The 22,833-nt window shown below is 37.8% G+C and overlaps 1 protein-coding gene across 8 annotated transcripts; it reads left to right on the forward strand.

Moving 5' to 3' along the window:
• The first annotated feature begins 2,185 nt into the window (after nt 1-2,185).
• On the forward strand, nt 2,186-22,820 carry LOC132092229 (tumor protein D53 homolog). 8 transcript variants are annotated; one of them, XM_059498378.1, is made up of 9 exons: nt 2,189-2,340; nt 3,604-3,627; nt 11,238-11,353; nt 11,932-12,080; nt 16,360-16,461; nt 20,820-20,834; nt 22,069-22,107; nt 22,454-22,514; nt 22,663-22,820. In XM_059498378.1, exons 1-9 carry the CDS (start codon nt 2,322-2,324, stop codon nt 22,777-22,779), a joined length of 642 nt encoding a protein of 213 aa, XP_059354361.1. In that variant the 5' UTR covers nt 2,189-2,321; the 3' UTR covers nt 22,780-22,820. The 8 variants fall into 8 exon arrangements, with proteins under 8 accessions (XP_059354364.1, XP_059354367.1, XP_059354361.1 ...); XM_059498377.1 differs by having other exon boundaries at nt 2,191-2,340; nt 22,660-22,820; XM_059498381.1 differs by lacking the exon at nt 3,604-3,627 and having other exon boundaries at nt 2,186-2,340; nt 22,660-22,820.
• Nucleotides 22,821-22,833: the final 13 nt, after the last annotated feature.

Raw genomic sequence — 22,833 nt, forward strand, 5'->3', positions numbered from 1 at the left:
TTTATAATGAAATACATGAAAGTACATTTTGATATAGTTAATTTCATTATACAGACTTCATGTCATTCATAACTTTTTTTTCTCTGTGGAAAATATATTTTTGTCCATATAATGGATGTCAGTGGGATCCAATATTATTTATATTCAATTTCAAACCAAAAAGAACGTCATACAGGTTTGAAACTACATGAAAGTGAGTAAATGGACTCAAGGATTGTCTGTTGTGAAGTCTGAATCTACATCCAGAGATTACAACCTGTGTGTCACATGAGTGACGGTTTCCTCAGTTTTCCTTCATTGACCCTCCTTGCTGGTAGTCTCTGATAATGCAAATTCCAGTCAGATCAATTTCCTGCCAGTGTAAGCGCTTTGTTAGGAGTCTGCTGGCCGAAGAGGTGCTTCCTGAGGTCAGCTGACTGACTGACATCCTGTTGACACCAGCTACCCCGGTGCTCCATCACTGTAACCGGCTCTAATGGCAGTGCAGGCCACTGAAGAATGACAACAAATATCAATCTCTCTCAGTTTAATACAATAAAAGTGTGACTCACATTGCTATGTTGTAGTTCTTACTCTTGAAACATGGTACTGCAAATATTATTAATGCTACCTCATTTACAGTAGCTTCGGATAAAGTGTATGCTTAATGATTACATGTAAGTCATGAAAGGTATATAAGCTATATGAATGTCGCAATGAGCAAAGTCAAATGTGAATGCGTTATCAAATATCAGAATATAGGTTGTAGTGATGAGGGGATGTTTTCGTTTCTTGTGATTGTTAACACAATGCTTTTTTTCTGGACAAAATTAAAAGTGTTTGAAATGATAGTGATGACTATGTTCGCGTACTAAATGTACAGTATTATTGGTGACCGGACTTGATTTAGTTTGATAAGCTTTATTGCTCAGCGATTTTAGTCAAATGTAGTGATGGTGACATAAAATATACAGGCTTATATGTCAACATATTAATAAATACATGCGACAATTAATTCTATTGAGTTTTTAAAAAAGACAAGTTTACTTGGGGGGAAAACAAATATTATGTGGTCATTTTGTACAAGTCAGATACCTGGTGGTTAAAAAGTGAGTTAAATAAACTTAACTCAAGTGAAATTTTTGTCTTACCATCATTATAAATAAAACCTAAATAACTTTGTTTAGTAAACTACAAATGCATTATAAACATATGCATACATATAAACCACCATATTAAAGCCTTAGAAAAAAAATGACCTGTTTACATTCTAAAACAGATCTGCCTCGCATATGCATAGGTTGGTATCAGGCCAAAGATTACCACCCATTTAATTAAACTGTGCCATTATTGTATGGGATCATCTATTCTCTGTTTGTATATCCACGCTTGGCGTGCTGTTGACTCGTTACAGTTTTAACCTTCCTTATTACAACAATGAAGTTTAATAATTGTCTTAAAGCTCCCATAATCACATCAATACATATTAGCTTCTGTTACATATCATTAAACGCTTCTACGCACATAGCTTGCCAAAACCAATACTTCAGCAAATTCTATTCTGTTCTATTCTATAATTTGATATTTTTATATTGAATTATTATTTTATTTACTATATGAAACATCTCTGTTGCATTCTCAGGCCAGCCTGTCTTTCCGTGTGTCACCATGAGATGGCGCTGTAGACTGCAACGATAATTTAACAGACTGTAAACTCGCTGCTCTCAGGTAAACGTGTCACTCATTACATCATCGGTGTGGCGTACCAAGCGTCTTTGTAAACAAATAAAAGATCTTCGCTGTGAAAATTTACCATGATTTTATTAAGAACTGTGCTTCGTTTATAATTTAGCCTACTATGATATGTTGTTGCTCTAAAACCCAGAAGGAATTATCATTTTGGAGTCATATTCCCTCTTGATTTTCATTTGAATTCTCAGTTAAACATAGATCATTTCAAAGTTGTAATAAAAAATTTTAAAAAGTAAGTTGAGAACAGTTTGTCAAACAGGGACTACAACTCCCAGGACGCAAACCTGCTTTAGGAATCGGTCAGCCGTTGTAGTTTTTAATAGTTTATATATATTCATAGATAGGTTTCTATTAAAATTAAAGACGAATTAAATACCAATGTATATCAAATGTTTAATATGTATAATTTAATTAGAATATGCTAATCAGAACTGTTCCCATTGGTCAGTGGCAGAAGCGGCTCCGGTAATGGGCGGTGTTTGAGAGCAGAGATCGCCTGTGTGCATCGGTTTGTGTTGAACGGGATATTTCTCTGAACTGAAAGGTGCTGTTCATGTGAACTGGACCAGCATTTACACAGTACTGCAGATATGGAGCCCAGACAACAGGGTGAGCTTACTTTCCAAACACTTTTCGTGTCTTATTATTCTGTAAACATACTTGTGCATGTAAATGTTGTTGAATACGTCTGCAAATATGGTTTCATTTTCTTGTGTATCCTCAAATAACTTGAGTAAGTTAGACCTTCATTGAAGAGGCAAGTTATTTTATACTGATTTTATTTTTGCATACCAGAAAAATAGATATGATAGATTAGAACAGATAACTAGACAGTTAACAGCCTAATATTAATCTTTTAATATAAATATTGGGCTACTTAAGTCACATGTACATGTTCCTCTATTCTATTTAATTTAGGCTTCATTCTATTGAGGTACATGAGCTTAAGTCAGACTTGTGATCAAGTTTTCCAGACAGGAAATATTGTCAAAACACGTAAACAATTGAAGGAATTGGATTCAGCTCCTCCCCCCTCTCTCTCAAGTGCAATGATCTGGACAACCACGTGACCTTCTCATTTTATTTTCACGTGACTGTCCAGAGCAAAATAATTGAAATCTTGTGACCAGATACTGTATGTTCCAGTGGTAGTACCAATGAATTGGCTGTTCCTTAACTTAAGAAAAACAATAAAATATATTTATATGTAGTTATAGTTTAACGTTATTAATACATTTATTTAAATATTTATAAGCAGTAAAGTCAATGCATATATGTTCAATTTTTTATCATACTTAAATATCTTGTTTGTTTTGCCAACCGTACTTCACAGAGCTGTATTCTAGCGTACTGACTCCTGAAGCAATAGTAGACTGGGGTAAGAGCTTGCTGTGTAATTTAATAAAAGTGAATGTGACAAACCCAACCTAGCCATGTAGATCACTCATTTCCACTTCTAAGCTGATGGGTGCTGAGTTGTGTGTAGCTCTTTGACATAGGTGCTTTTAGATGGAAGATGGCAGCCATGTCAGACTTTAGCACATTCAAAACTTGTGGACACTGCTAAACCCAAGAATTGTCACAATTTTTTTTTTTTTGACAGACCCTTTTCTTGTGCTTTAAATGCATGCCGTTTAGGTTTCTTGAATGAGACAACATGGGTTTGATGCGCATGTCTGTGTACATTTTGCTTTTGTATGATATTGCACATCTAATTTCACTTCTGTGCTGTTGAATGCAGCCTGCCTGATAAAGCATGCTCTTGTGAGATTTGCATTCTATTTTGTAATTTGAATCTGTTTGGACATGGTGCACCAGCTCATTAATCAGATCATCTAATGTTCTCCTTATTTTAAATTTGCTGCACAACAGAAGACAGAGAGATTTTCCATGCAGGTAGGTCTCAGAAACATCTAGTTTTAAAAACAACCCACTTTGCATGGTCACCATTTGTAATTTCCTGCCAGTCACTAAATACTTGCGTCTCTGTGCAGCAGTCAGCCGGAATTAAATCCAGTCAGATAATCACTAAGAAGAAATCCCTCAGATTACTCCGGCAAAGCCAGAAATTACGCAAAGCTTCACTAAAACCATGCTCTCAAATTATACTGCTTTATTTCAGGCTCCAAATAGATTATGCTTGCATTATTGAAATGGAGTTATACCGTATAGTGAAAAAAGAAACAGGATTTCTTCAATTTGTCACTAAAAACACACACTTTATTTGGACTTTTTGTTCGTTAGTAGTGCTGTCAAACTTAGCCTGATAGCACCAGCATTGCTATTGTTAATTAAAACTAAAACTATTTTTAACTTGATGTATTAAAATAAGTAGCACTAAACCTGAAGAAATGAAAGCTAAATAGAAATATTAAAATATTAATAAAAATGACAAAAACACAAATTAAAACAAAAAATAAATGAAAAATTAAACAATATATATATATAAAAGACAAAAGCTCATTCAAAATATGAATAACCACAGTAATACAATTCAAGTAATACTAATATAACACTAAATTGTGCAATTGGTTTATTTATCTTGTTTTATAGAATTTTGGCTGATTGTTTAAGGTTCAGTGTTTAGATACAAGTGTGAGATTTGTGTGTGTGTGTTTGTGTGTATGTGTGTGTGTGTGTGTGTGTGTGTGTGTGTCATTGAGACTAATACCACTTGCAGAAATGTACAATATAAAAGTTATTTACACAAAATACTGAATCTAATAATTACACAGAGGCCTGTTATGTAGTTCCTCTTCAGGAACTCGAGCTGCGTCAAAACGTTTTGGTGAACGCGTTTAGTGTGAGCGACTCAATATCATATCTAATCTGTTTTATAGAAGAGCGTGACATCATGGGCGGGTGATGTAAGCAACCAGGAAGCTATAAAGGCACGAGCAGGCAGCAAGGAAGTCGACCGGAAGTTGAAGTCAGCCGCGAGCTGCCATCTTGTAGCAGAACTTCACTTGCGTTAGCATCCCATTGACTTTGCATTCATTTTGGCGTCACTTTGACAGCGAATAACTTTACATCTGAGGCGTTTAAAGACTCCATTTGTCCATTATTTGTTTCTAAAGATACACGACAATGTATAAAGGGCTCCATTACCTTCTATGTTACATTATGGTCCCGTAGAAGCAGTTTTTGTAAAAATAGGCTAACGATTGCGTCATAACCACTCAACTCTCTGTCGCACAGTAGAGAAATTACCGTACAGACAGGAGGAGAAGCTCGCAGGCAATTAACTTAATATGGCGTACTGGCGTTACATTTTAAAATACTATAAAAAATAATTAATCAGAATACTTACTCCTGCTCACTCACGCCAAAGAACTCCCCGCTCAAGCTCGCAGTCTCTGCCAGATTAACGATGGCAGTTTGCACGCACAGCCACTAGAAGATTTACATCTGTCAGACAGGTTGCTGATGTCATCAAGCTTAGTTTGAGTCTGCGCGTCAGATACGGAAGTGCAAAAAATGGCTAAAAATGGGCTTCACTCGTCTCAATTGAGTTCCAATGGGGTTGCTGTGTCCATTTCTTTTACTGTCTATGGGCACGAGCCGCGCAGCCGGCATCATCTTTGTGTTTTTCAGCAAGCGCTCTGTGTGTGCATGTCATTCTGTCTTGTCAGTCTTATTTATTGTTGTTTGTCACTATTAGCTCCTCAAAGAGTAAACAATAGTCAAAGAGCAAAGCTAAGACGAGACATCTGAAAGGCGAATCCAGATCGCGTTTCAGATTGTGTGTTCCTCGCTACATCACGAGTGGGGATACACACAGTCTGTGCGCGGTCTGCCTGGGATCGAGGCACGCTGTTTCGGCTCTTGAGGGAGCCGACTGCCTGCACTGGTACAAGCCAGTGTGGACACTTCGATCCCGGAGGACTCTTCTCGAGAGGGAGTCTTCGCCAGCGTTCCTAGCGGTGTCGGTCCTGCTTTCGCCGAGACGCGGCGCGGCGCCTGCACTCGCATGGTTCGCAGATAAGATCTGCTGGAGGTTATGGAGACGGGCGCGTCCCTATCTCCTACCTCACCCGCCAGATCTGCCCGATCTGCGGGTTTGGAAGACAGAGTGTTATGGTCCTTCCCCCCAGAGTGACGGCCATGACGCACCACCTTTTTTTCTCCGAGGAGATTGAAACGGAGGGCGTCGATGAGCTCGCAGTTGCACAAACATAAGCTGCATAAACATCAGTTATACAGACAACAGTTACACAAGCATAAGTTTCACAAGCATATTATACCTAACTTTATAACGAGCAGCAGTAATGAGGAGCGCAGATCACGCAGTCAGCTCTCTGGAAAAATAAGGGGGCTGACTGTGCTTCTTGCATATCTGGGGACGGGTAGAAGACGGCTCTGCCTATCTCCACCCGTGTTCCCTAGATTTAGAGTTCATTCTTGAGGTTCGGAAGCACGCGCAGCGGTTCCTTCCCCCTCTGTGAACTCGCAGCTGCAGCTACTTAACTCCTAGGAGATTAATACTGTTTGTGTGACTAAGCAGCTTGCGTGCTGCTGAGGCAACGTGTGTATTACATCATTTTCAGTTTTGATGTGAATCTTACCAAAACCAGACCGTCTTTACTCATCTGATTGTTTAACTGCATTAATTCTGAGGAATTAAATTCAGTATTTATCTGACTATGAGAAGTTAGATATGAATTATATCAACAAGGCAGACCGTATTTACTTATCTGATTGTTTGTTTGCATTAAATTCTGAGGAATATAATGACATTTATCTCACTCTGAGAAATTATATATACTGGAGGGGCTGCTGGGCGGGAGCAGGCCTCTCAGTCTATCATCAGAGCGTTGCCGTCCGCGCTCCCCCGCGTCGGGACCGGAGGCTGAAGTAACGCTCTGAACTAGGGTTTTCCCAGCCTAAGGCGGATCTGAGGGCCGTACTTCAGGCTGGGAGGTCCTCAGCTAAGAAGTCCTGACACGTTTCCGTCACGACTGCAGAGGGCGGCCCCTACTGGGGTAGAGCGGCATACACCGCATTACACGGTGCCCGTCTTGCCTCAGCGCCCTCTGGGGGCCGGTCTGCCAACCCTGCAAGAGTTCCAGGGCGCAGCGGCCTCCAGCGAGCAATGTCCTCAGTATTTTCCGCCCACGTGCGTAGCGGAGCTGAGATGCTCGCTGCCCCTTCGGGGGTCCCTTACACCAGAGGTCAGTCTCGAGAGACTGATTCACTTAGTAGATTATTTAGCAGCGTGGAAACTACTGCCAAATGTATCTCAATGGGTCCTGCGCACAGCTCCTGCGCACAGCTCCCCACCGCCGAGATTCAACGGGTTACTCCGATGTTAGTCGGCCCCGAGCAGGCTCTGGTTATGGAACAAGGAGTGAAAACCCTATTAGGGGAGGAGGCCATCGAGGTGGTCCCTCCTCAAGACAGGGAGTCCGGGTTCTACAGCCGGTATTTCATAGTTCCAAAGAACGATGGGGGGTTACATCCGATCATAGATCTGCGGGTCTTAAATCAATCAGTTATGAAACTGAAGTTCAAAATGCTCACGATCACGCATGTTGTAGCTCAGATCAGGTCCGAGGACTGGTTTGTCACAATAGATCTTAAAGATACATACTTCCACATATCCATCCTTCCACAACACAGGAAGTTTCTGAGGTTCGCTTTTGGGGCGAAGCTTACCAATATCGAGTACTTCCCTTCGACCTTGCACTCTCACCCCACACGTTCACAAAATGTGCAGATGCGGCTCTGGTCCCCCTGCACATGCAGGGCATCCACATTCTCAACTATATCGACTATTTGGTTGATTTTAGCTCAGTCAGAGCAGATTGCGGCTCGGCATCGAGATGTCGTTCTCGCACATATGGGGGAGCTGGGTTTGAGACTGAACGCCAAGAAGAGTGTACTTTCTCCAGTTCAGAGAACCACCTATCTAGGCGTAGTATGGGATTTGACCGCAATGCAAGCACGATTGTCCCCTGCTCGTATCAAGACGATCCTCATCTCAGTCGAGAGAGTCAAAGATGGCCAGTCACTCACTGTCAAACAGTTTCGGAGATTGTTGGGTCTGATGGCAGCTGCGTCCAACGTGATACCTCTTGGCCTGCTGTACATGAGACCCCTACAGTGGTGGCTCAAGACCAAGGGATTTTCCCCAAGGGGCAATCCACTTCGAACTATCAAGGTCACGCGGCGTTGCCTCCGTACCTTGGAAATGTGGAAGAAACCTTGGTTCTTGAAACAGGGCCCGGTGCTGGGAGCTCCTTGTCGCCGTGTAATATTAGCGACGGATGCATCCCTCACTGGTTGGGGTGCGGTCATGAGTGGCCACCCTGCCCGTGGTCTGTGGAGCGGTCGCCATCTGACATGGCATATCAATTGTCTAGAGATGCTAGCAGTTTATGGTGCACTGAAGCGCTTCCTCCCAGACCTAAGGGGTCACCATGTGTTGGTCCGCACTGACAACACATCGGTGGTCTCTTATATGAACCACCAGGGAGGTCTGCGTTTGCGCCCCTTGTACAAGCTGGCGCACCAGATCCTTGTGTGGTCCCAGAGCAAACTCCTCCCATTAAGAGCAGTATATGTTCCTAAGGTTCCCTCTGTCACACCACAACCTGAAGTGCTGCAGGCATTCTGTCCTCTTCCCTTTTGGGAGCCCGACCAAGAGAAGCTAAATTGTATGTGTCCAGTTCGAGCGCTGGACGCATACGTCCACAGAGCTGCCTTGTGGAGAAAAACGGACCAATTGCTGGTATGCTACGGTCCCCCCAAGGGGGTTTTCCTGCTTCTAAGCAGACTATTAGTCGTTGGATAGTTGAGACTATCAATGCCACCTATGAGTCCTGTGGTCGTCCCCCGCTGTCGTGAGCCAAGGCTCACTCTACATGGGCATTTGAATGCCTTTGTCTTTCATTTCTATCAGTGGGTGATAAGAAATAAAGTGTTTTTTTTCATCTGATTAAAATAATGCCCCCTCCTCCTCACATTGAAATCTTTCTCTGAGGACAGTGAAGTGATTCTTTGTGATTCTGTTGTGTCTTCGGGAAGGAAGATGAGGACATTGAGAGAACTGGATGCATAGTCCAGAGAGCTTGAAGAAGCTAAACTGTTGAGTACACTGCCCTGAAGGGACACTAAGTTACTCAGATGACACCCTGATCACCATGAGATGATTCTGAAAACTGATTAGTCCTTGCATTAATTACAAAAATAGACAACTAATCTTAGAGGAAAATATTGGAAGTCTTATCTACAAAGATTGCATTTTCCTTGTCATTATTTAAATTGTTTCAAAACTAATAGTTTTTTTTTCTTTCTGAAATGTACCATAACATTATCTTTTCAAATGTTATTGGCTTAAATCCTAGATATCTCAGCAATTCATCTTGGTGTTGTTGAAAGAACTATTTTAATATTGCACAGCTCTCTTTTCCAGTAATAAACCTTCAACAAAGATTTAGCTCAGTGGTTATAGACAGTAGAAAGGCAATGGAATGGAAAAGATATTATTTTACAGATTTATTATGAAAATGATCCTCTGTACTTCCTCTTATTCACCCTTAAATAGATTTAGAGAATCCGATTCATGGGATAATTGGGAGGTTGATGCTGGGCATCAAGAAAGTTGCTAGGCAACCTGAACAGTGAGGCTGTGGAACTGACTTAATTGCCTTTATAAAGTAACTTTTCCTCTGAGTTATGCTCAAAGATCCAACCTTCAGTTGTAATCTGTATCAAGAAATCTATTCAGGGGAAAAAAAAGTGATGTGACATACAGCCAAGTATATGGTGACCCATACTCAGAATTCGTACTCTGCATTTAACTCATTCAAAGTGAACACACACACACACACACACACACACACACACACACACACACACACACACACACACACACGTTTGTTTTTGTGAAAAGTGGGGACATCCCATAGGCGTAATGGTTTTAATACTGTACAAACTATACATTCTGTGGCCCTACACCAACCTTACACCTAACAGGAAACTTTGTGCATTTTTACTTTCTCAAAAAAACACATTCTGTATGGTTTATAATCATTTTGAAAAATGGGGACATGGGTTATGTCCTCATAAGTCACCCTCTCCTTGTAATACCTATGTTGTACCCATGTCATTATACAGAGTTGTGTCCTGATATGTCACAAGAGCGCACACACACACAGACACACACACACAGCAGTGGGCAGCCATTCATGCTGCAGCGCCCAGGGAGCAGTTGGGGGTTTGGTGCCTTGCTCAAGGGCACCTCAGTCGTGGTATTGTCGGCCCAAGACTCGGAACAACACAACATTAGGGCTAGGAGTCAAACTCTCTAACCACTAGGCCACGATGTCCCCATTCTATCTAGTTGTTTAAGTACATAAACAATGTTGACATCTTACAGACCCAGAGGGGTAATCGTCAACCATCATAATGACATTTATATGTCTAGACCAAAGCTGAAATAGTTAAAACTAGTTTGTCCAAAGTAAGACTGTCACCAAAATAAAACCGTTAAAAACTAGTTAAAACAGGGGTGCCCAAACTCAGTCCTGGAGGGTCGGTGTCCTAAACTGTGCAGGACATTTTTGATATGCTGATTTACTAATTCATCAGATTAATTCACAAATGAATAATAATAATAATGCCAAAATAAATTCACAAATAATAACATATGTTTATATGTGCTAAGAAAATTGTAACTGTTGGTCCAACGGAGATATACATATATATATATATAAATAAAACATTGATGATGCATCATTTTATAGTGAATTGTGCTATATAACTTTGTATGCTTCTTCAAAATGAAATTTGACCTGCAAATCCAAATGGGTTATATGAAAATAGAAAATATAGTTCAAAAGACAAATTAAGAAATCTGTAAATGCAAAACAAATGTTCTGATTCTATCATGTCAGTGTTCTCTAGCAACCAATGCACTCTGCAAACAGATAGATATGATCTCCTGTACAAGCCGCTGTGTGCTGTGTGGTGTAAATGATGAATCTGAGATCTCATTCCTGAGCACTTTTCTTTGCTTAGACCGTCCAGCACTGCTCTTCTACCTGCTGATTGCATTAGCCACTAAAAGTGTATCACGCGTTTCATGCCACAGCACTCTAATCAGTTTCTCGTGTAATGACTTACCAGACTTCTGAGATGTGACTCTCGATTTCCTCTGGATATTACTGGTGTCATTATTAAGTGCATTAGTGCTTCATCATTTGAGCTTTCATTTTCTAGCTATTGTAAGATTTAGTTTTACTTTCACATTTATCATGAGTGTATTTTTGACTCTTCAACATAATGCTTTTATAGCAAATTTGAGTTTTTGAGTGAATTCATTATAATATTAACAAGACATTTGCATATTTTTTTAAACCTGTCTGAGTATGTTTTAGCATTATCATTGCATATATGCCATACTTTCATTGGAGTAAACCTTTCCTTTAAGTATATGAATTGTACCCTTGATTTTTTGATAATAAAAACTTAATTTTTAGCTATTTTTATACGTTTATTTCCAGGTTCATTGGACAAAGAGCCTCTAAAGGAAGTGGATGAGGACATGGTATCAGAGGTGGATCTCAACAACACTGTCACAGAAGAGGAGCGAGAAGAAATGGAGAATGAACTGACTAAGGTATTTAACCCAGTGTTTTAGTTTTAGACCAGGAAAATGGGCTATATGATCCTTAGTAACTATGTTATTCTGTGAACCTGAAGACTACAGCATCTTCTGCATTTTTCTTCTTTGCATGTTGTGACTAACTTTTAAATAGTAAAAAATGTGCCACTGTTCACTTAAAGAGCAATTTCTATCTATCATGAGAGTTAAAATGACATTTACTAGTGTAAAAGTATAGTTAGGTTGATTAAAGTCATATTAAAGCAATTAGTATGGAAATACGATCTAGTCTACTGTACTGTATTTACTGAAATATACTGTGCTGTTGCCACACAAATGGTCTGCATTATCTCAGAACATAAACCCATGATTGTAAATTGTGTGATCAAAGCCTTCCCATTTTTTTCTTTGGTTACTTTACCCTCTAAAATCTTCATGGTCCACTGAGCAAGGCATTAACTGTGAAACAGTTTGCATATGAGACAAAAAGAAAAGAGTGGACACTTCATATTAAAACTGAATTATCTGTTGTTCTGATAACTGTTATTTAAATATGAAAAAATTCAGCCCTCCACCTATTTTCCTTCTGTCAGTTAGAAGAAGAAATCACAACATTAAAACAAGTCCTGGCCTCCAAAGAAAAGCGTCATTTGGAGCTGAAACAGAAACTAGGGATCACACCCCTGTGTGAACTGCGACAGAACTTCTCCAAGAGCTGGTACGACATGCAGACCAGCACTGCGTAAGTAGTCTTTGCTAAACCTTGTGACAACAGATGAATCATGCACATTTTTTAAGAAGACAGCAGTGGTGGTCCTTGCTGACTTGGAGATAAGGAAAAATCAAGTACAACAAGTTTAGTTCACAGCCAAATAAATGTTTAGATACTGAATTTTTAGATTTTGGATGTATATACTTATATGTATTTTATATATTTCTGAAGGTGACCCAGAGTTATTAAAGTTAACTAAAACTAAAACGTTTTTGTAAATTAAAATGAAGCTGAAATAAAATATAAATATTAGATGATCAACTTAAACTAAACGAAAATTAGAAATGTTGCAACTAAAATTACTAACTGGAAATAATAAATAAGAATATATTTAAGAAATTTTATTTCCAAAACAAATTATATATTTTCTTTTACGAAAGCACATTCTTTTACAACACACAAGTAAAATTGAAATCTGAAAATATAAGAATGAAAGAAAGTTCTAAATATCAGTAAAAATGATATTATTGAATATAAATGATACTAAAATAACACTGTATGACAGATATTGTGTTGTATTTTACGTCTGTAGCACCAACAGTATGATCAATAGTGATTTAACAATATATACCACATCCAATATTTTTGTTTTCTTATTAAAATCCAGTACTTTGCATCAAAAAGAACATTTACATTGACCTGTTGTTTATTAGCCAGCTTCCTTGTTGAAAATGAATTGCAATCTGAATAAGCATGTTGAAACAATGGGGTTTCCGTCTGTCTTTGTATATTTATGTTATTGCCATTCCAGTGTGGTCCATTTCTGCTTCAGTTCACATTCACCCAGACAAACACACAACCCATCTGCACGGTAATAATGTCACTGTGTCTCTGTGCATTGATCCTAGCTACACATCTCTGTTTCTCTTTATACTCCGTTGTAATGCTGTTGAGCATATTAACTATCACTACCCTCAGGAAGATCAATACACAGATTACAAGCACAATGAACGGAAACCATTCATACACAAAGATTATGTGAATTTATGCTAACAGAAGAACATTTATTCATTTAGCAGATGCTTTTACCCAAAGCAACTTAGAATAATAATTAACTTACAATAATACTCTAATCAGATGACTAGACTGGTTTCGGGTCAGTCTAGATGTGCTTTCATACAAAGCATGTAATTGTACAATGTGATTCACCTCATGTACTGTAATTGGGCTGTGAAATGTGCATTTTAGCATGATACAACTTGAAGGACTAGTTCACCCAAAATTAACACACTGTCATTAGAGGTTGACCGATATATCGGTCGGCCGATATATTGGGCCGATATTTGTCATTTTTAAATATATGGGCATCGGCCGATATAAGTGTTTAGTAGCGCCGATTAAAGTCAGGCACGTCGGCGGGCAGCCCCGTGTTATTGGTGCGGTGGAAAGTGCTGCTGCTGCCGCTACATGTGAAGCACCCCAAGCCAAAACTTTTGGAAGATTCAACAACAGTCTTGGGAGATAAAGGTAGTCAGAGAATTTCACTCTGTAAATGGGGTGGAGAAGTTGGCAGCTCTAACAAACACTGCAGCATGACATTACCAAAGTAAACTGTCTCTGACGTTACTCTGACTCGCTCACAGACAGCAGCATGCTCGGAGAGACAGCTGTCCTGGAGCTGCCCAGAACGGTGAATGACATTTGTTCGGAAGCATAGTTTGATGCAGACAATAACCAGTTTTCCATCCAACTCATTTGTATTTAGGGATGTCGATATTCGATAATTTCCATGATCGATCGTCGTTTAAATTAACGATCAATTAATAACCTTAATGCTGCAAAATGCGTCTGTAGCGGTATTATTATTATGTGCAAAAGCCACTTGGAAAAAAAGCTTTCTCACCCGAATTAAAGGGGTTGTAGTCTGAATAAAATGCTAGTAGCAGGACTGTAAAATGAATAGATGTGATTATGATCATTTGATAAAATGAAGAGAGCACGCCATACGTTGGAGATCTTTTTTTTTTTGTTGACTGTTTCCCGTCAAGGAGACCACTGAATGTGCCTCTTTAAATGGTTTCATGGTGCTCGTTGTTGTATTTTAAAATGCAACTGCAATGTTTTCAAATGACACTATAGTAGTGGTGCAACGGATCATCATTGATCCGTGATCCGTTCGGATCAGTGTTGCCAGATTGGAAATGTCCAAGTATCGTACCAGAAGTTCAAAATTATCGTATTTGGAAGAAAATTATCGTACATGAGTCAAAAGAGTTATTTATCTATTCTAAACCAACAACATTTTGACACGACCTGCAAATTACCATAATAGATAACAAGGCTTATTGTTGGACGGAAGCAGTGAGACAAAATACTATCCCTTTATTTTCAGTAACTGTCTGCGACGCGGCACATATTAAAACATATTAAAATGATTTTTAACACTTGCTTTGACGTGTCCAGTGAAGAAGGAATTTAGCTGTTGCTGCGTGGTGCAGTTAACTCCACATCTGAGCCGCTTTCATCGGAATCCTGTGTGTTGCCAGATGTTGAAAGGGTTCCTTCTGTCATGGACCGCAACAGTGCTCGTTGGCTTTAAAGCTATGGAAGCACATGGGTAGCAATATTCAATTTGCAATGTAATATGCAAAATGACAATGCAATATGTAAAATGGCAATGCATTTCTGTATTTACATTTACATTTTCCAATACATTTGTGCAACGTTTGGTGCAAAATGAAAATGAAAATTAAATTACATAATTTTCATTTGCCATTTCATACACCAGTTTTAATATGTAAAATGAATACTAATTTTAACGCTTTATATGTTGCAAAATTAAAATGAAAATGTATTACAGAAATTATTAGATATGTATAACATTTTCAAGCAAAAACTGTGGCAAAATTATCATTTAAATGCTATTTTTCTTAAATGCATTAACACTCACAGTCAAGACACTTACGATTGCATTTTCATTCAATGTCCCGCAATGAATGTAGCAAAATTCAATGTGCACATTGAAAATGCATTCCGAGGCGATCACGTGTCCGCCCCCTCCCGGCATGTCAATCACTGCGTGAACAAGGCGGGGCTTGCAGAAGATCAGAGACTCAAATCTCAAGAGGATTCAAGTGAGAGAACATGGACAAGACCCTTGGTCCGTGTACGTTTTGATCATTTCGGTTTATGGCTTCAATATTTCATTCGCACTTGTGGGCGGAGCTGAAATGCTGCTTTCATCTGATTGGTCGAAGTCGAAGTTTTCTACGAGATCACAGAAAAAGTGTAGTGAATTGAAATTCTTAATGTCTAAAATTCAGAAAATGTTGCCTGTACTTGTTCTAAATTTGTTCTTGTTCTTTAGTCTCCTTTGGGAACTGGCATGTAATGTTTAATGTGCTCTAAGATCCACTAAAGATTTAGACCCGGGTTTCCCAAACTTTTTTGTCAGTCAAACCCCTTTTCTTGAAGTGCCCCATGGGATTTTAATAATATTTGGATTTAAAAGAAGTTAATATTTCAAAAATGTAACAATATATTTGCATTTTCATGGTTCTTTCCTGTTGATTTCCTGTGTTTTATTTATTATCAAATTAATTATATATTGTGCTGCTTGTACAGTAGATATGGCTTATTATTATTATATAGTTTTAGCTGTAGTTATAAAAATGGATATTATTTAATGAATTACATAAATATATTAGTTTTAAATTACAGTTGTCCTGTAAAATAAAAAATATTTAATATTTTAGTAGATAATTATACTTTTATACTTTTTTAAATATTTATACTTTAAGTCACAATACCTATATTTATGTATTAAATTCTTAATTTATATATTTTCAGATCCTAAAGCTTTTATTTAGGCAGAATGCTAGTGAAATGCTGTAAACTGTTATCCACAGAAATGTGAATGTACACATTGCACAATCCCAAACAGCCTTTGATTTGATAATCGCCTTAAGCTATATTGTGATTTCAGTTTTATTTTCAGTTCATTTTGCAGCCACATTATTTAAATGTGTATTATGTTTTATTATTATGTGTTATTGCCACAAAGTACCAATGATAAGCAATGGGCACATTGTCAAGTCCAGTATAGACAGCCTTTGGCTGTTGAGGCGCAATGCGATGTGAGTGACAACAGTTGTGCTCGGTGTAGACACGGTGTAACTTTTAAAAAAGAAACATTTATGTGTGATAAATATATATTTGTCCGAAATATTTTATTAATGACAACTGTGATAAGAATATCTAAGTGTATACATTTTTTTTGTTTTTTGTTTTCTTGGTTCTGTTCTGGCAGATACAAAAAGACGTCGGAGACCCTGTCTACGGCAGGACAGCGGACCTCAGCGGCCTTCAGTAACCTGGGCAATGCCATCAGCAGGAAGTTCGGGGATATAAGGTAAAATGTCAATCTGCCTGTTTCTGCTGTCCATCATTTTCTTTTCTGTTTCTCTTCTGCAGGGAACTCCCACAAACGCATTGAACATATGCTGTGTTTGTTGCACAGTGAAATGGCAGTGATCTTGAGCCATTTACTTTGGCCAGTCTGTTTAAGTGGCATGTTTGTGTTACGTAAGCCTCATTTAAGCAGCTTTCAGTGGGCCAGATTTGGGGCATGTCCAGCTGGCATAAAAATAAGAGGTTGTGATGGCATGAAGAATTTACCAGCTCTTCTTCACTGGATCCCAGATGGTTGAGACACACTCTGTGACAAGAGATGCTTTCATTTCAGAAGAACTGTAAAAGAGAAGTGTCCACATCTACTGCAGGGTGATAAAGGATTGACTGTTGAAAATTTGTTATTGTTATTATATAATAATATATATACAATACATACATAGTAGGCATGGGCCGATTACCGGTTTCAAGGTATACCGTGATTTGAAAATTATTTCAAAACCACTAACATTTTCTGTTTTACCGTTCCTGCAGTATACACTGTTTTTCATGTCCCCTCAAAGACTGAAAGTGTAGGAATCCCTCTGAATGAGTGCAACCCCCCACCCCCCCTCCCGTTGGTGCAGCAGTCAGTCACGTGTGTGTTAGTCTCAGCCTCAGACGTCACGCCCATGGACTGTTGGCTGAACGTCTGATGCATATGGCACACAAAAGTGGAAACACTTCATGAGTTTCGAAGTCGACATCGGATTGGTTGAGTTATACAGGATTTCTGGGAAACATGTGTGTTGCGTTCTTTAACGTTCCGCCTGGAAACAAATATGCCATGGCACCAAACCCCCTCATGAAAGAAGAAAGCCGGCGTGTTTACAACTGTGATGACAAATGCTTATCAAGATAAAAAGTATGAGAAATATTTAAAGTTCATGGCATAGAATCTTTAAATATGTTTGACAGTTTTACACACCAGTCTGTTATTGTGGTGACATTTCCACACCCCAAAACGTGATGCTGAAATGAAACAAACTGTGATCGGTTGTTTGACATGTCGGTCAAACAGCCTAATGGACGGTCCTTGGCCAATGAAAGTTGCCATGAATTCCAGATCTCCAGCTGTCAGTTTACATAGTTTACATAATTACACGCACCCTGTCACTGTAAACCGGCCTGTCAATCATCTTGTCACAGTTAACATTCTCCACATTTAATTTAACTTCCTACCATATTGGAGAGAAATTAAGTAGCACGTTGATCTGCCAGCCGTGGGTCTTTATGCAAAGAACTCATATTTTCTGCATAATGATGCATTTAAAAGTTAATGAACAAATTGATGTTTATAAAAGTTTACATTGCTGTTACAAATGAAATATAACATAGATAAGATTAAATAAATATTATTTTACCAGTTTAAATGTTGATTATTAAGAACTCTACTTAATCGTTGGTCATGCGCATCCGCCATGTCTGTAGTTTTTTTAAAGTTTTTTTTATTCGTGTTTGTAGTTATCAACTGAATCATTTGTAAAATCGCACTGGATTGTAGGTATTATTAGCCATTAGTGTGTGCACGGATCAACACTTCAAAAATCGACCTGAAATAGTAGACCATCCGGGGACTTTTGGCATACTTTTTTCAACATACTATGCTTTGAGACACAATAATTCTAATCTCACATACTATGGATAGTATGAATTGGATTTAGGATGGATAGTATGAACATTGGGATGGCCGAAGGAACTTATATAAACAACCAGACCTTTCTCTGTTTGGGACTTGCACAAACTGTGTTGCAATGCAAACATTTTTCAAAAAGTAATTTATGTAAAGTCTGTAAATGCCTGTTAACATAAGCCAGAGACACTGAAGACAGACGCAAAGAGAAAAATACTGTAGCAGGCAGATCACTCACTGTTCAAATGGTATTTTCTTTTCATCTCGTCTCTGTATAATTCACATTAAAGCAGTGTTTCAGCACAGCAGGTTGTGACTAGAAGGGATACAGCAAAAACAGGAAGCTAACAATAAATTTAATTTTCTACCTATTAGATTGTATTTCATTAAAGGGATCATATGATGTGATTTCAACTTTTCCTTTCTCTTTGGAGTGTTACAAGCTCTTGGTGCATAATGAAGATCTGTAAAGTTGCAAAGACTAAAGTTTCAAACTGAAGGGGATATTTTTTCTAACACGCCCCCACGTGTCTATGTCTCAATGTCGATAGATTTGCATAACACCGCCCAAATGTTCATGCAAAGAAAGAAGGCGTAACTTTTATTCTCGCTGTTGCTACTGGCGCCATTTTGTGGAGTCACTTGCTGTGTGTTTCCTTGTGATAGCAAAACTTATTAGTTTGGCCTTCCAAAAGAGGACACAGCTAGAAATCGGTAGTTAAGTTGTATTTACAATACTGTTCCAGAACAGATCAAACAAATAATCAGATGTGTACAGTGTTTCCTGATCCTGGGAGAGTAGACTACAATGCAGGCTGTTCTGACTCACAGACTGTAAGTACGTATACATATATAAAGGATTTGCCACTGATGATTCAAATGCAAGTTTTGCGCATTGTAGAGTAGCACTTGTTGTTTGTCGTTTCTCCGATCACAAATGCACACATGGTTTTATGTTTACTCGGCACGGTGCAACGCAATGCATAAAAAGACTATAATCAGCAGTTGTCAATTCCAGTCCTTGTCACCACAGTGTAGTAAGGGGCGTAACATTTCCATCACACGCTTGAGGTATTTGGCCATTCACAACGCATTGGAGAGCTGGCCAATCAGAGCACACATCACTTTTCAGAACGATGAGCTTTGTAAAAATGGACACGTTTCAGAAAGGCGGGGCATAGAGGAGAAAAAATAATGGACAGTATGTGGAAAATAATGTGTTTTTTGAAACTCAAACCACATAAACCCATTTCATTACACCAAATACACAAAATAATGTTCTTTTAGTAACATCATATGACCCCTTTAACATGTATACCTACCCCAACCCAAAACCTACCCCTTAAAATAATGTAAAAATAGTAATTGTTGTACAGTTTGAGAAAAATCACGCTATATTGATGTGCGCATACCCAGTAATGTTTGCTGTCCCATAAGAGCTAGCAGCAAATCAACCATCCACAACAAAAGCTGCAGGACAGCCCACATTTCAGCAGACGTTTCAAAATAAATCTAAGAAAAAATAAAGAAATATCACTGTTCCAAATATTCTGCATGTTGCTCAAAAACAAGATATATTGTATTCAGCGAGGAAAAAGGTTTTTTTTTTTACCCAGTCATTTAAAATTAACACATTTTAGAGCTGTAACAACGATATCGTGAAACCGTGATATTTTTGCTTAAGGTTATCATATCATCAAAATCTTATAGCGGCCCATGCCTATTACACACGCACACACACACACACACACACACACACATATATATATATATATATATATATATATATATATATATATATATATATATATATATATATATATCAATTATAAAATATAAAGAATGATTAAAATCATTAAAATCCGTGCATGATGCCCAGTTCTAATTTAGCACTCACTACTGCTTTTGCTTTAGCAAAATAGTGTTGACTTTACTGTTATTGGACATTTATGTAAATCCAACACCTCATTACCTTATTTTACTTTGGCATGTTTGGCTTTCAGATACTGTATCCCAGGAGGTATGTGTGTTTTATTGCCAGTGTGTGACACCATCTCCTTGAGTCTGGGAGTTTTCTACCTCATGTTTGCAATGAACATGTTTATCCTTGTATGCTTATTGTCTACTAACTATAGCAGCATACAGCATGATTACAGTCCATACTGTATTTGGAGCTATTGTGAAAAACCAATACTTCAAAAAGTGTCAAAATGCTCAAGTTATGATAAATATTCTGTGTGTGTGTGTGTGTGTGCGCTGAGTGCTTTGTTCAGTCTGTTGTACCAGGCACAAATTGGCTATATATATATATATATATATATATATATATACCTAAAAAGTATTTGGACTTACTGTAAGTCATACTTAAAAATGCATTAGAATTTAGAATTCCATTGAACACTTTTAAAGCAAAACATTTCAGAAGGGTTAATGTGACAGAACAATTGTTTAAATTAAAATTATATATATATATATATATATATTAGTGTCAGTTTGAGGGAGACATCTACAAAAAAAATAACTTGACTGCACTTGGATAAATGTTAGGTCTAAAAAAGTTCAAGCATCATTTGGTTTAATATTTTTCCTATTTCCATTTTAGGTCTCCAAATTTTTTGTTGTTGTATGGCCTATAATCAAAAAAATTATTTACAGTGTTCTTTCCTTATCTCTGATGCACAACAAAGGTCATATTCTCTTGGGTAAGATATTGTGTTCAAAGATCCCAGAATAGAGATTAGCAATAGCTGCTTTCTTTTAGCATCTGCATGATACATGAGAACAGTGATGGTGCTGAAACTGAATCTGACTTCAAGACGGGACTCAAGTATTCAAGTATCTGAAAAGGCTAATATGAATGTCTCCACACAATTTCAATGCGTGTCAGTCTAAAATTAATTCTGAGAAGATTAAATCTATGGAGCCATACATTCATTAGATAATATGAGATCTGAAATGGTTCAGTGTTTCAGACTGTGCTGTAGCATTATAAGAAGGTCTTACTTTTGTTTTAATCAGAAATGCTTGTTCAAATCCATATTGAGCCAAAGTCACAATCATTTTTCCCACTGTCTCCCACACTGACTACATGCAGTTTAACAGATGACTGGTTTCAGCATGTGTTGCCTTTTTTTTTGTTATGTTATGAGAGAAATAGCAAAACCTCTTTATCCCACCTACTTTGAATAGCCATTTTTATCAAGTGGTTCTCACTATGCATAAAAAACAGGAAGTACAAAATGATCACAGTTCTGTACAGTTAGCCTTTTCACATGCAGCGTACGACCAGTGTACAGTAATTATAACAGGAATCTATAGCTATGGGATTGTTATACTGTCCATTGGAAAGTCACCAGCTTGTACCATTCAAAAGCTTAAGCTCAGAACAGTAGTTTTAAAGAAATTATTAGTTTTAATCATTAAAGACATATTACATTTATCAAAAGCAACAGTAAATATATTTATTATGCAACTATACATTTCCTTTTCAAATAAATGCTGTTTCCACAAATATATTAAGCAGCACAACTGTTTTCAGAATAATTATTAAATGTTCTTGAGCACCAGATCAGCATATTAGAATTATTTCTGAAGGATCATGTGACACCGAAGCTTTGTATCACAGGAATACATTACATTTCAAAATATATTTAAATAGAAAACATTCATTTTAAATTGTAATATTATAAAATTTTACTAGTTTTGCTAATTTGATGAAATGCTGTCTTGGTGAGCATAAGAGATTTCTTTGAAAAACATAAAAAAATCCTATCAACCTAAACGTTTGGTAGGTGTAGTGAAATGCACTGGTGCAGGCTACACTTACATATGATCTTTTAATTATTCATAATTTTATGTGTCTTATTTGCAATGTATTTGTTTGTCAATGATAATGATTGAACCTATCTTTTGCTTGGCCATGCTTTCATGGGACAGCTATTCTATACGGCATTCAATGAGCTTGCCTACAATGAGGTAAATGTGTGTGACAGCTTGCTTTGCATGTTTGTTCTGCTATTGCATTTAAAAACTTTTTAAAGCATCCAAAAATGTGATGTTCTAGGATACAAACAACACAAAAATGAATGTGACATCATATATCAAATATACATATATAAAATTGACTGTTGGTGTGTCAGATTAGAATAAATATTGGTTTTGTTGCATTTTAAAAAATGGTAATCCCTGCATGTATCATCATGCATGCATCTACATTATACTAAAACATCCTGGAGAGAATTTTAAGACTGCAGTTGAATGGACCAGATGAGGTTTAATGATTAGATTAGGTAAATAAAACTAAACTATTCTTATTTTACAGGAACTCGCCTAGTTTCAAGTCCTTTGAGGAGAAAGTCGAAAGCACAGTTTCAAACATTAAGGTAAGCCTTGCATAGAGTAACCTTAGTGGTCAAACAAGCAAACTGTAGCTGTGCTGTTAATAATTGAACAGCTTAACATGGTCATTTTCAGCTTCACTGTCCTGAATGTCAACATCCTAATGTCATGAGAGTTTTGTGTTGCTAGCAGTCTAAAGTTGGAGGAACAGGAGGTGCGGGCAGTTTTGAAGAGGTCCTGTCTTCAGCGGCCCAAGCCAGCTCCCAGGACACCCCTACTAATAACATGACCGAGAATAATGAATGCTAAGGGTTTAAATGGTCTACCAGTGAAACATTGATGACCCTTAATTGTTTTGGAGAG

The sequence above is a fragment of the Carassius carassius genome, chromosome 18 (genome assembly GCF_963082965.1).
Source record: "Carassius carassius chromosome 18, fCarCar2.1, whole genome shotgun sequence".
Classification (NCBI taxonomy): Eukaryota; Metazoa; Chordata; class Actinopteri; order Cypriniformes; family Cyprinidae; genus Carassius; species Carassius carassius.

Bases quoted from the DNA above. Each gene is read 5' to 3' on its own strand.
- LOC132092229 (XM_059498377.1), top strand. The intron at 12,081-16,359 runs GTAAGTAGTCTT...CTGTTCTGGCAG, and splicing joins GACATGCAGACCAGCACTGC to ATACAAAAAGACGTCGGAGA. The intron at 22,108-22,453 runs GTAAATGTGTGT...CTTATTTTACAG, and splicing joins ATGAGCTTGCCTACAATGAG to GAACTCGCCTAGTTTCAAGT.